General features: G+C 37.5%; 1 protein-coding gene across 7 annotated transcripts in view; it reads left to right on the forward strand.

Moving 5' to 3' along the window:
* ALMS1 (ALMS1 centrosome and basal body associated protein) overlaps nucleotides 1-14,812 on the forward strand; it is a 71,632-nt gene that overhangs the window by 32,663 nt on the left and 24,157 nt on the right. For 6 of the 7 annotated variants that reach the window (XM_085314629.1, XM_085314636.1, XM_085314632.1 and 3 more), the window contains exons 6-9: nucleotides 1,609-1,768; nucleotides 3,484-4,734; nucleotides 5,654-5,784; nucleotides 12,560-14,309. In XM_085314629.1, coding sequence (XP_085170755.1) covers nucleotides 1,609-1,768; nucleotides 3,484-4,734; nucleotides 5,654-5,784; nucleotides 12,560-14,309 — 3,292 coding nt within the window. The remainder of the gene's footprint in view (nucleotides 1-1,608; nucleotides 1,769-3,483; nucleotides 4,735-5,653; nucleotides 5,785-12,559; nucleotides 14,310-14,812) is intronic. The other variant, XM_085314635.1, reaches the window with a different exon arrangement.

Consider the following 14,812-nt stretch of genomic DNA (forward strand, 5'->3'; position numbering starts at 1 on the left):
TTTTGCTTAGAACATAGTATAGACAAGTTGAAACTAATTCACCCTTAGAAGTGATTAAGTTAAGGTAATTTTACTTAACCACTTATAATGTCTGTATGCAGATTTGGAGGCTCTGTTGAAAGAGGAGAAAGTAATTTTTCAAGGGATCCTAGGGGGCTCTCGCCTCCAAGAGACTGCTGCAGCTTTCAAAATATATTAATGAAGGAGATGATACTGTTTGTGTCTGAACTAACAATCTTGTGGATGTTGCATAGAGAGAGAGTTTAATTTTATATATATATTTTTTTCTATGTATTTTTTTCCTATGTATTTTGCAGATTCTTATTTTGAGAATGGCTTTTGTTTGGCTTCTTTAAACTAATTGTTAATGAAAAATTGTAACTGGATAGTGCTTATAGATGCTTATATGCTATTACAGAAAGTGCTTATGCACATTTATTCTATACTTACTGTCTTATGAAAAAAGAAAAGGCATGCATTTTATGCTTTTTTTTAAAATATTATGAAATGATTTACTGCTTTAGCTGTACTAGTAAGCCTAAGTCTTAATTGAGCAGAGAATTGGTATACTTGGAGGCCCTAGGATTTATAAACTTAAACTAATGCAGTTGGTAGTGTCTAGAAATTGTTTGATAACCAGGGAGTTTTTGAGGTACTGCTGAGATATGTTCCTTATATGCAAGTCCACTGGATAAGTGTGTGCTTTTATATAAGATCAGCTGAGTTTCTTTATAGAAGTTTGAATAGAGGAGACTGATTCTGTCCCTTGGCCAGGACAGATTTATTCCCTGTAGAGATGTCACAGAAAGCTAGTTCATGATGTTGTTTTATTTCCACAAGCTTTGACATTCTGGAAGAAAAAGTTTTTAAAGCAAAGCTTTGTGTTCTACTTCTAGCTGTTAAATGACATTTTAAGCAGGTGAGGGCAAAGCTTTCCAACTTCCTTTGAAGTATCAGGTTTATTATTGCTTGTGCAATGTACAGAGCATGTGTATGAGTAAAAAGACTGTTAGTAGTGGGCTGTTATCACAAGAACAAGATACGTGGCCCTGCTTTGCTGGCCTTTTCCTAAATTTCAGGTCCTATGGGAAGAGTGAGGCAAAGGATTAACTGGTTTGTAGCAGACCATTACCAGCTTCCATTTTTGGCCCGTGATGAGGGAAAAGTCATGAAAACGCCAGGAAAAACTGTTGGTCAGGTACAAGCTATCAGAATTGGAACAACTCTTGCAGCCTATTTCTGATTTACTTCCAGAAATAGAATAATGAGGAATAGGTTGCTGGATGTGTGAGTTGACCTGATGGGTTGCATGTGGCTTGTAAGACATTGGTTAGGCAGGCCTATTTTTAGTAATTTTAGCTGGAAAAGAGGCCCGTTATTTCCTGCTTTGAGTCAGAAGTAAGTTGGAGGTGTTGTCTAACATGTGACTATGTTAGTGTTTTGTGTTAAGAGTTAGGCAAGTTGAATGTGACTTAAGCTGAAAATGTTTTAAGRTAAGTGGTGTGTGTTTTAAGCTCATGGGGAAGAACATCCATAAACTTCTGAATCCACTGACATTCTGTTTCTTTGCAAGAGTGCCAAATACTACTTCTGTTCCTCTCTCATCAGGTATATCTTCGCAACCTTGGCATTGACCAGTCACCTGGATCTATACTGACTCCGTTTGTACCTCGAGGACCAATCAGGGAAGTTGAATTTTCCCCTTCAGAGCTTAGAACACTGAAGGACTCCACTGACACGCTTAGGAAGACGGCTCAGCAGCCACAAGGTATTGGGAAGGAGKGCCTTGTGCTGTGCAAACCTTAGAGGATACAGAACTGCAGATACATCTGTGAGGTTGCTCCTGTCCTGGTAGTGCCAGTGGACTTCTTACTTGGTACCCTCTTTCATTCGTATCATTCAACCTTCTCTGTTCTGAGACAGGAGATATTTGGCATTGGATAAGTAAGCATTGAAACCTTTGAAAAGAGGCCTCCTCGTTAAGGAATCATGGTTATATAGTCTCTTCTAGTCAGTGCAGTGGCAATTTATCTTTTTTTTCTTTACTACTTTTTTTTTGGAGAGTTCTTGCAAAGGATTCTTTTTTAATCTAAAGAATAAGGAAATGTTATCAGACTCTCTTTAGTGAGAGCAGTAACTCGTGGTTTCACTTTTCTCCTGAGGAAGCGAACACTCATTTTTTTGGTCTGTTCAGTGCAACAAAAAGTTATGCACGCTTTATAACAGACCAAATCAATTCATGAATCAGTCTATCTCAACATAAAAATATATTGATATGACCTTAACAAACACTGAAACATTTTATATGAAGAGCAGCATGTGCTCAGGTAGGGTTAAGATGTGCTTCAGTGGCATGCATATGTAGTATGCCATTAATGTGTTAAAATGTGCATTGTAACATGCTTAAAATTTTGTATGTTCCGTAGCAGATTTTGTCCTCTTTTGTTTTGACATTTGCATAATGTACCCCACACAGGACAGCTAATCTGAAGGCTTTTCACAATGAATACCTGTCTTTTCCCTGAAAGTTTGTGACTTTTCAAGAAAACTGTGTCTTTCTGACCACCAGTGATCAAATACTTCTTTCTTGTGCCCATCAGGCTTTCTTGCTTGTATGTGTGTATTCTTTTTAAAAATATATTTTATATACATACATACATACATATATATATATATGTAATGATGTATATGTAATTTTGTATATGGTGTGTATATATAATTATATAAATATATATTTTTATTTCTTTTCCTGCTTAAAGCATCAGAGAAGACTTGGCAGAGGACAGGGACACAGTTTTTCTCAGTATAGATATTATTCAGCTGGTCTTTGTGGTGTACTTAAGCTGTCAGTGGTTGGGCCATGAAACAAAATTATGTTTGAAACAGAAAATAACTGTTGTCAGGCATACTAGGAGTTAGCTCTTGACTGTTGTCAGTACCTGCCAGTAGGAATTTAAAAGATTTAAGAACAGCATTTGCATTTAAGTACATTTTTGTAAAGCAATTATTGTTTTATATTTTCAAATGTTAAATACACATCTTGTTTGCTTTTGGACTTTTCTGTACAGGATATAAGATTATCAATAAGCAGTCCTTTGTCCAAAAATACTTTGGAAATACTGCCCAAAGCACTTCTGTTTCTTACAGGGATACTTTTATAATCCAAGTGTTCTTTTGGACATACAGGAACCAATATGTCATATATTTAAGAACTTTTGTTTAAAATTTAATCTTTTATTTAAAAGAAAAATTTTGTAGGTTCTTTAATATTTTTTCAAAATGGTCTACGGGACTGCTTTTAGCATATAATTCCCATGGAGATCTTACCTCAAAGTTGCATTCTAAAAACCGTTTCCTAAATGCTTCCTAGTATTTGCATTTTTTCCTCTCGTTTACAATCTCTATAGTACCAGAAAAGTAGTCTTTATTGAGGCGAATATTTTTCAGAGCCCCAGCTTAATGGATCTTCTGTTTTCTTTGTAGATGAATTGCTGGCTGAAGTTGACGCTACACAAACAAGTTTTAACTCTAGCACTTCCACTCTCAGTATGTCTATCCCAATGGGTTCGGAAATTGGCTCTGATATTCTGTTACCCAGTGAACTCTCTCCTTGCTTCTCAAGATCTTCTGGAGACAGACCAGTGAGTCAGTGCAGTATTTCATGCCACCAACAGGAGCTGAAGCTAACTGCCTCCCATTGTGTTGAAAGCAGAGCAGAACATTTAGCTGTCTCCAAACCAGCTGAGCAAAATCAGCTGCTCCAGACAGTCTTGTCTGACCGCTGTTCTGATGGAGAGAGTGCTAAGCTTGCTACAAAACATGTTCAAGATCTGGTAGCTAAAAATGAATCAAAAGATGCGAATAGTAGCCTGCAGAGATGGTCTGCAGGTTCTTTGATTGGAGTTAAAAAAGAAATGGAAGTTGAGATAGGATCACARCCTTCAAGTGTAGGTACCTCTGGTAATGAGAGAAATAAGGATCAAGAAAGTGATTCCTTGATTGGATCTGATGCATTGAAAGAAATACGTAAGCTTTTAGCAGAGGCAGAGGATATAGCTGGTAGCTGGTGTGACCCTATCATTTCCACTGCCTCTTCTAGAGAAACTGTTGATTCTTCTCCAGTGCTAATTAAAAAGGAGGGTGGCCCCAAAGATTCCAGGGTAGTGAAAGACAATGTCCCTGAGTTTCGGAGGATATTTTCATGGGATGAAGCTATGACCCGAAGAAGTATGCAAGAAGAGGGGTCAGTAATGAAGTCCCTGAATTCTTACCAAGGCAATATGAGAYGTGGAAGTTCTCTTGATGTCAATTTACATGGCAGTGAAGAGATGATGAAAGAGATGACCAAAGAGTTTAGGACTGGAAAATCTGTAGGAAGGTCTGAGCCAGAAGGGTGCAGTAGTGCAACTACAGACAGAAACGCACCTGCTTTTGTGGCTGTTGCACGAAGTAATGCAAGTAGTGAACTGAGCAGTGGAAAAACTTCAGAGCTTGTGAATCCTTCTCCATCAGAGTCTCCAGGCTGTATCACTGATGCCCTAGGAAGCATCCAGAGTGCCTTGGCTAAAGCTAGTGTAGCTGGCAGCAAGAAGGGAGGAATTCAAGAGAATGATAACAGTAGCAGTGGAGATTCRCTAGCTGCCCATGTCAAAAACCTTCTCAGAAATGGATCACCTGTGACACATGCCAGCCAAATTTTAAGAAGTGCAGAGGAAGAGGAGAGGAAAGCACGAGGTAATACAATGTTTCTGTTGTGTTTTACAAAGTCTTAATGTCACAATGCTAAATCTCGATTTGCATATATGTTTTAGAGATTGCTTTAAGATGCTTTTGAAGTGAAAGGATATAGGGTGTAGAAGGATATCTTAGGTCATTTGAGGCTGTTCCCCTRATTTTAAGGGTGTTTGTATAATGATGATAAGCTTTAATGGAGCTCAGTAAAAATAACTGGCGCTCTTTCCCTTCCCCTCCAATCTCCTTAGGGCAGGCTATTCCAGACCCTTGATGCTTAGAAACAGTTTCTAATTTTCAGTCTCAGCAGAGTGAGTTTGTACCTATTTGTCCCTTCAGTACTCTTGTTCTTTGGGTAATATCTCTTGCCATCTCATGTTACTCCTCTGCCATCCTCCTCACTACTTTTATCTTTGAAAAGAACAGTTGCATGTCTTAGTCTTCATTTTGCAGGGCGTAAATGATCAATGTCTTTTAATTGTCTTATATAGCATATTAGAATGAGATATAACTGTTATACATTTCCAGTTTGAGTTTATTTTTTGCCTAATGTTGATAACAAAATATTGATATAAAATCCCAGCATTTTGTGAAAAGTACTATTTGTCCATGCAATTGTTAAAAATGGGAGAGAGGATTGTGTGAAAGAATATTGACTTCAATCAGAGACCATAAATATAACTATCAGAACCATGCAATGGGTTCTGAGTCCATCTTTCCAAAGAAATATTCAAGAGACCAATTTTAAATCATATTCTTGGTCACCCAGCTCTGCTATTTCACAGTGGTCTTTATTTCCTCAGTCATGGTAGTTAGAAATGCATTGCATAATTTTGATTTTAAGTTATAAAACTGTTACCATACCTGATGTGAGAAAATGAAGGGAGAACTGCTTTCTGTTTTGTTTTRTCTTTCTGTGTAGCATGGGTCAAGCTAAAACTGGCTAGCCGATCTCAGGAATCTTTGTCAGACCTGACTGAAGAGGACCGACGAAGAATAGAGGAGATCAAGGTAGAGCTGCTTCTGAGTGCCAGGAAATCTGGAGTAGCCAAGGTACAGAAGGCACAGAGTTCTTTAAACGGCAGCTAAATGCTACCATCTTGCGTGTTATCCTAAAGAAGTGAGGCTTCTGTGATACCAAGTCCTGTCAGTCTTTTTCAACAGTTTTTGAACCGATTGCAATTTCAGGGCACCAGAAGTTTTCAAGAATTATGTTCCTACAATACTTTTCAAGACCAGTAGCTAGTTAGGAAAGAGAGATGCAAACTAACCTGAGCTCTGTTTAGTGCATACCCTTATTTGGTGCTTGGGCCTGGTATAGTGGCTTCCTGTGTGTGTCTTTGGACCTGCCGTGGCACATGCTGTTTCCCCCATGCACAGCAGTTGGATGTAGGAGAAGGAGAGGGATGTGATGGGGGAGGGAGAGCTGAATATGTTCTGAAGCAATGAAGGGGAGAGAAGTGGTCGATGAAGATGCAAATATTATCATGGCAAGAAGCTGCGCACAGGTCACAGATTCAATAGGCTTAATTAGTTCTGCTTTTCACAACACATTTGTGCATGTGGTGATTGTCTTGTAAACTCCTCCTGTAAAGGAGGATATTATACAAGGTAATACCATTATCTAAGTGRTAGCAGTATTACTTCCCATTTTTTCTGAAATATTAAGAAGTAATCTGATGTATGCAAAAGGATGCTTTGGGAAGGAAGGCAGTAAATTGTTCTTCCTTTGTGTTGATAGCGTCAAAAGTAATGGGCTTAAAGAGCAAAAAAGAATGTTGCTATTGGAAAATAAATGCTTCAACATTTAGGATCCTGAGAGCAGACTGCTTAGGAAGATTATAATGTAGTAATCATAGTATGTTTTTAAGAATGGGTAAGCGAGTATTGGTAAAGAATAATGTAAGCATAGTTAATGCTGAATTGGGACAGGGATAAAGGCTAGATGAGCTTTGTCTCTTACGATCCTTTCTTTTATGAAAACTTGCCATTGAAAGGTTGTCATGTTTTATGAATGCTACTTGGAACACTTTTAGTTCATATATTTATTTTATCCTGATTGGAATTTTTGTAAGCTGCAATATATTACTTGACTTTAAATACCCATTTTCTGCTAAAAAAAAAAATCAATTTAACAACGTTGTTTATTTTTGGAAATTTAGACAAAGGATTCCTCTCACTTAATAAATAAATAATAATAAAAAAAAAAGACCCAGCCCACAAATACATCTTTGCTTCAATCTATAAATCAAGCTAGAGGCCTTGAAGCTTTCTCTTTTTTCTTAATTCAGATTTTGTTAGACTACAGCTTTGTCCCTAATGCTGATTTGTTACAGAGTAGGACCGAACAGTTTTACAATACGTTGATTAAAAAGCAGTCCCCCCACCCAAAAACAAAACAAAACAAAAAGATTAGAAGGAAAGTAAATTTTTATAAGCTTTAGAGACTAACAAAGGCAAACTGTTCTTRGTGTTCATGCAAACAATTCTTTCGTCAGAACGTCATCTTTCTTTACTGCTTCTGATGCAGTCTTACTATGAATGTCCTTTTTTTTAGAAAGTTGAGGCTTTACCTTTCATTTTTACAGGTGAAAACTCAAGAACCACCATGACATTTTTACTTTTTTCCAGCAGAAAACATGTGAGGCTTATCTACAAAACAGAAAATGCAGTGAAGGAGCAGGACAGCCTGGGAGAATTCTTCTCAGGGATCTAAATTTCACTTCTGAACATTGCTCCATCTGACTCTTGGGATAGTAGTGTTGTTTGGTATGTGTTAGTCAGTTGTGATGTGTTAAGTAACAGTTATTCTTAAAAAAAAAAAAAAAAAAGTGCATTATAATGATTTCTCAAATGGATCAGAGTGCTTAAAAATGTCATTGGAACATATGTACGTAATCACGCTCCAAGCATTTACTGAAGTGCTCAGCTGAATTGTGGCCCCCCAAAAGTAACATTCAATATGATACTGGCATTTCATTTTGAAGATGTATCCCAAATAGCAAGTAATGCTTATAGCTATAACTCAAAATCAGAATTTTATTTTCTTTGTTTTCTATTCTGTAAAAACTGGCAATCCTTGCACAGTGTATCTGTTTTTTGTAAGTTTAATTTGTGGGGTTCTTCTGATCTTATACCTCTTCCGTTACACAAGGTGAGGAATGCTCTGTAACAGCATAGCTGTGTAAGTAGTTAAAACTTGGCAGAGATGCTTAAGAACACAAGGTAAATATGGAACTTTCAACCTTGCCTGTATTTCGTATTGACCCTTCCTAAAGGTCTTACCTGGCCATTCATGGAAAAGGAAGGCACAGGGCCTCTTGAGGAGGATTGCCTGGTAGTATATGTGTGTATGTATCTGTGTATGTGTGTGTATATATATGCATATACATATTACATAAATATAACATATAAATACACACACATATAAAAGAAAATATATATATATTTTCTTTTTTTGCCTCTCAATAGATAGGCCTTTGGCTAATGGTGTCATTTTGGTCCTGTAGACTTGCTGTTAGGATATCGTTTGTGGTAAAGGGGAGACAGGTAGTTGCCAAGACATGCATGTGAATACTTTGCTTTTTTGATGGCTAATATTCAGTGTCTGTGGCTGTAGAGGTCTAGTTTTAGCCTAAGCAGGTAAGTTGCTAATATTTATTCTTTTGATGGGCTTTGGAAGTTTACCGCTAGGATGGATGATGCTCTTCAGTCACAAAAAGCAGTAGAACAACAGGAAGTTCATTGAGGGTTTTTAAGAAAAGCATATGAAATGTCAATCTTGGTCTTCAGAAATCAGCCAGGTTATTCTTATTCTTCCTAAACTATTATGGTCTTTCCAGATAAAAGAATTTCTAGAATAAGAAACTGGGAAAAACCAAGGGATGCTTAGGCAGCATTCTGTTTCAGGAGCACTGTCTTTAAAAATCAGCCTTCTTTTTGTGCTCTTCGTGTATATGTGTTTATTTTGGTGCCCCAGTTAAGACTGAGGGTTTTCTGAAATTTCAACATGTTTCTCAAACGCATCAGTTTTCCATCTAAATTAGAGACCTTATTGTATTATGGCCTCATTTAGCTACTTGGTGTCCGTAAGAATGCAGACAGGGTATCTTTCCACTTACTGAAGAGCATTCCCCCTTTATATACAGAGCGCTGTGTTCTTCCACTCCTCATACTTGGTGAATTTCCTGAAAAAAAATAGTAAGTTGTAGCTGTAGAGTTACACCACAATCTCTTGTCGATCATACACTATAAAGAACTTTTTTTGGAAAGATGATGTGTAATGAGCACAGTAAAACGTGAAAGACTTGGGAAGATGAGCTTCTGTGCTGGCTRTATGTTGTAGAAGCCACTGTGTAATTACACTGGGCAATGGAACAGATACCTGGTTTGGGGAAGGAATCCTCTCAGGAGCTCACCTGCTTTGGCACAGGACTGCCATATCTCCTCGCACACTTCTGTAATCCCTTATTATTTACTTTAGCTGTACGAAATGGAGGAATACAAGTAAATTAAAATAAGGCCACAGAAGAGTTCTGTTTTGGAAGAAGAATCTAAGCCGTCTGAAATAGTTTGCTACTAATGACATGTTGGATGCAGAAGTTGGAAATTTTTTTTTGTGGAGTATTTATTTTTAATTTGTGGAATATTTAATATGTTTTACACCAAAAACATTGTAAGTTTGTTTTTATTACAGTAAGTTCATCTGGACTGTCTTCATGGCAGTGCATTTGTTTTGGATTTATTCTCTGCACATCAAAGAAAATGTAATTTTTAACGATGCTAAATTAAAGAAGTGCAGATACTGATAAACTAGTAGAATGATATGTATGCTTATGAAATTTTCTCTGAAGAAGCTTAATGGCCTGTAGTTTCACATACATTAGCATGAACTCTGATTTTGATATAAATTTTGGATGCTGATGAAACTATTTGTCTTTGTCTTATCTATTTCCAGCATTTGCTAGCAATGATACTACCTCTGGCTCTAATCCGACCAGTCTAAAAGAGATGGGGTGAAGTGATGTAAGAAGGAGCTGCTATCTAGCATGCTGTGTTAAATGTGATTTGATATTTTGTGTCAGCAGTGGAACTGAATGTATGGTATCTGTTTCAGTTAGTGCATATCTGTTGAAGTGAGCAGAATCTCAAGTGTGTGGATAAATATTCATTTAGAATTGCTTCAGCTGCTTTCAGCAGTTGAAGTCTCAGGTGCTTTGTTACTGCCTCTCATCTTGGGAGGGAGTTGCCATCCACAGATGAGCAGTGTTAGCAGATCAGGTAAGTAGTTGCCCTAATTTGTTTCAGGGCAAAGTCTGTTGCGTTTTTTTTGGATCAGTGCTGATGGTGACAAATTACTGGGGATGGCAACTTAAGCTTTTCTAATCATACCTGTGAGGCTTTATCTCTTTGTGCTATTAGACTAATAGATTTTCTGCATGCTTCTGGAAGCGTGATATTTTGTTCAGTTGTTTGCAGTGCGATCGTTAATCTAGAGGTACTTTGCATTTCTTTCCTTCAAGACTGCTTTCTCTTACACCAGTCAGGTAAGATGCTGCAAAGAAGAACTCTGCATCTGGAGCTTCTGCAGTAATGAGAAAGATCTTGGAAACAAAGTTTGAAGCCCACCCCTCGATCCCCCCATGTGCACAGGCGAGCTCAGAAAGCAGGGGAAGAGGGGGGTGAGCCAGTCACAGGGAGGACTGAGTTTTGGTTGTCTGTCTTGTCAACCTTGTRAAAACCTCTGCACTCGTTTACCCCCAGTCCATGATGAATGTTAGTCTCTGCTGTTTATAATGAGAAATGGAAGGAAAATACGGAATATTAAAACTTACTAGATGTATTTGAACATGTGTTTAATTCTGCTTTGTTTTGCCAAGTAACTAGAGTCGTTTGCTGAACCTTTCAAACCTTTTAACTCTGTATAGCTTATTCAGTGCTTTGTCTGCAAAAGGTGCATAGGAAAATCAAGTTTCATTCTGAGGCCACAGAAGAAGGTGCACAGTCCTCTTAGGACTGTAGCTGAAGAGCATACCCTAGAGGGAATTTTGCCATTAATTTTAGTGTCAGTAGCCTACTTCATTAGCAGGCACTGAAAGGCAACAGCATCTGATGAGAAGTGGAGGAGGAGTAAAGTGTTTTTTTTTCCTTCTGATTCTGCTGAGGGACTGTAACATATGTTGCTTTAATTTTATTTACCTGCTAAAACAAGCTGTTGTTGATTACTGCTGTTGGGATTTTTTTGACGGTGATGATGGGGCTTGAGGTAAGGAGAGACTATGAAGCAATGAAGACTGGAAAGTATGCTGAGAAAAGTGATTGTCAGTAAAATCAAGGAAAGATACAAGGCTAGAACTTGTTTACTAAAGTAAATTATTAGTTTTGCATAAGCAAGTAGTTTAGGTTTCAGTATTTTTTACTATTGTGCAACTGTAAAATATGTGCTGGAGATGCTTAAATACTGGTGGTAGTCAAATAACAGATTGCTAAATATAGTTGCTCCTAAAGATAGTTGGTATCGAGGTGTGATTATTATTATGGGGCAATTGTCATGGTCAGATGAAGGTGTAAATATAACTTAGCCCAAGATTTTGTGAACAAAGACAGGTGGCAATATATTTATGGACCACTTCGTTTTTATTTGGATGAGTGTCATATCTGTTTCTAGTAATTCAGTCTTTTTTTTTCCCTTATCCAACAGTTTCAGCAGCTTTCCAAAACAAAGAATATTTCTGTGGAAAAAACATCTCCCTCTTGCTAGGAGAATAAGATTAAATTGCATATGCAAATTGGATTTTTTTTTTTAATAATTTACCTTAAAGAGTAAATTAAAGCTTTCATTATTTTAAGTCATTTTAATTATTGTCAGCAGTGGGCAGTGACCGTAAGAAGACTAGTTACAGCTCTTGTCTGAGGGACGTTGGCATACCTGTTTTAGCGAAAAAAGAAATAGAATTTATAGAAAATTAAAGCTTTTTTAATTAAATGTTTTCTCGCTGCTTTTTAAAGAACAACTTTCTTGCTTTTCTTAAGCATGTGTTTCTTTTTTTGCATAGTACTATGAAAGAATGCCTTTCATCAGTAAACTAAGGATTATGAGCATTATTGAAGTTGTATATAACATCTCCATCCTTGGAGATGTTTGAAACTTGATAAGGCTGGGACTTTCCTGAGCAGCCTATTCTAATGTTGAAGTTAGCCATACYCTGAGCAAGAAGAGTCTCTCTACTAGAGACCTCCAGAAGTCTCTTCCAACTTAAGCTTTTCTGTGATTTTATGTAGCTAACTGGCTGTTTAATTTAAAAAAAAAAATCTCTGAAGCTATGAAGCTATGATGGGTATCTGAATCACTTTGAACTTAAGTACTGGACATATGTGCATTCAAAAAATAGTGATTATTCCTAGTACATCATGAACTGGGTTTATGACAAGGTCCAGCTGTGTATGACGCAAACTAAGGGAGAGGTAGAAAGTTTTATGCTTGTTTTCTTGTGAGTGGAGTAATGTTTTGGAGTATTTACAACTTAATCAGCCTACCTGATAGTGTTACTCACTTTATAGCTCACAAAACATAACTAAAAGATTCTATTATAAATGCCACTGTTGTTTGTTATAGCATCGGAACCATATTAACTAATTTGCTGGCACTTAAGATGACAAGTTTTTAATTACTGCATTAACAGATGAGTTCCAGAGAAAGTGTGTTCTCATTCATGAAGACYGTTTCCTGATTATCAACAGTGTTAGTCTCTGGATTCTTAAATTCTGATTTTGACAGAGATAGAAAATTGTCTGCATAACCCATGAAAATTTTTCTGTACATTTTTAGGATCTAAAGGGATGCACTTTGGAAGCTGCTTCTGAGTATAACCGTAGTCAGGAACAGGACGTAGAGCACTCCAGAGCTTCAAGCAACAAAAAGTTTCATGTTGACAGCCTTACACAAGTCTTTAGGACTAAGGAGCCTTCCGAGTCAATATATAGGGCCGATCCCTTTGATTATGACCTACAGAGGAATACACAGTTTAAATCTCTGAGTACTGTTCGAACACCTCTTTGCAGCCAGTATCAGACAGTTGCAACTAGTCATTCCGATGCCAGCATTGAACATCATGCACCATTGCAAAAAGAATGGGACACACATGTAATTGAATTTCCAGCTGCTTCTGATACACAAATGGCAGAAATGCATTTACCATCTCGGAAGAAACTGTCTATGGAAAAGTCTTCTGAAGAAATTGCTAAGCAAATTACATCTATTACCTTTTCATCCCGTAAACGTTCTCAGTCACTACTGAATTCCATGATACTCGGCAGCAGCTTTACTGGAGATGYTCTTGATGGGATAATGCCTTTGGTGACTGGCTGTGCTAGTGCTGAGGAGCAGGGCCGTGATAAACAACATTGGCAGAGGTCTAAGATCTGTCCTCCTTCAAGTCCAGTGGTTRCTGGTTCACTATCTAATGAGATTACATTTACTGCTGACAAAGACAGGTTTCATCATGTTTCTGCTGACAGTAGCAGAATGGGGTCTTAYCAAGAAGATTTTCTGTCAGATCAGGATTCTGTAAGCATCCGTGATGATGAGGAACAGACCTATTCTGCAAAAAAAATTGAGGAAATTCTACCTCRAGATGCAACTGAATTAGATGGACGTAGTGCCAGATTCATGGGGGTTGACTGTGGTGTAAGATTTAGTCAAGATAGGAATAGACTTCATGAACCCCATTCTGTGAGCTCATATCAGGGAAAGAGCAGCTCACCCAGATGCATACAATTTTATGAGAATTTAGAAGGTCTAGGTCCAACTGTACAAACAGATTTGCAAGAAGATCATGCTAGTTTCTTAGAAAAAGAGAAAAAAAGTCCTTCTGATAAAGTCTCTCTCATTCAGAAAGAGGTTGCTAGAGAGCAAATCAGTGTGTCTTGCCATTCATCTCCAAATCAGGTTTTATCTACCACATCTGTATATCCTACATCACCAACTAAGAAAGTACTGTCTTGTGTCCATATAACTCTTTCCCCAACATCTAATAACTCAGAGCCGTGCAGTGACTTAAATACTGAAAATGAGAYGAGATTGGGGAACAAGCTTGAAGTTCAAACTCAGCCAGTGTCTTTGAAAACTCCAGAAATCTTATTAGAAGCTGTTTCTAAATTATCAGCTAGTGACCCTATTCCAGCAGATCAAGGATCTTCCTCTTGTCCAGTGCTGGTATCTTCAGCAGATTCCTGCCGTGAGCTTTCTTCTGTTCCAAGCGCAGCGGAGCAAGAGCTAAAACCTCTGCTTCAGCAAAGCTGTGAGAGATCACAGGGCGCTGTTCTGGGTTTAGGGGGATGTAATCTGAAGAATAAGTTCAGCTCTGTAGTTTCTGACAAAAAAGAGAAAATGACTTCTGATGCTACGACTCAGATAACAACAGAAAGTCCTGAAAAAACAACATTTTCAGCAGAAATTTATGTTAATTCACAAGACAGTGAAAATACTCTACAGCAATCATCTGTCCAAAAAGCACGTGAAGTCTCCAATTGTACCACCTCATCCCTTAACAGGATTTTTTCTCTTCCAAGGCAGAATGGTGAGCAAATTAAAAAATCTGCTATGTGTATGCAGTCTTCCATCTATTCTGTTTTATGAGAGATTTATGGAGTGGAGGGGAAGTTTTTGGAGGTGTGTTTTTTCTTTTTCGAGTAACATTCTTGAGATAATTTTCCTATTTATACTTAAGATTGCTCATAGAAAAAAAGCCTTGGGCTTTACAGTCTTGTCGGTAGAGAGCTGTTTCAAAAGGTGGTGGTTCAATTTAGGTTCGTATGGGACTGAATTTGTTGTATGCAGATCTGGTCCAAAGAATTTTTCTGACCTAATGTCTAGGTAATTTGATTTAGTTAATGGCTACAAAGTCTACAAAGAGACTTATTTAATTATTCATTTGTTCTGTAGTCAAGGTAATTTGTTTGCACAAGTATTACGAGAAAATATGCACGCCAATATTATCACTAGAATAAAATTAAAAATACAGGACTCTTAATCCTGTTGTTTGGGGGAATGCACCTGCCACACAGTTGTGTTCCATGCTGA

The sequence above is a fragment of the Rhea americana genome, unplaced genomic scaffold (assembly GCF_003343005.1).
Source record: "Rhea americana isolate MKP2758 unplaced genomic scaffold, rheAme1 scaffold_41, whole genome shotgun sequence".
In the NCBI taxonomy this organism is placed as follows: Eukaryota; Metazoa; Chordata; class Aves; order Rheiformes; family Rheidae; genus Rhea; species Rhea americana.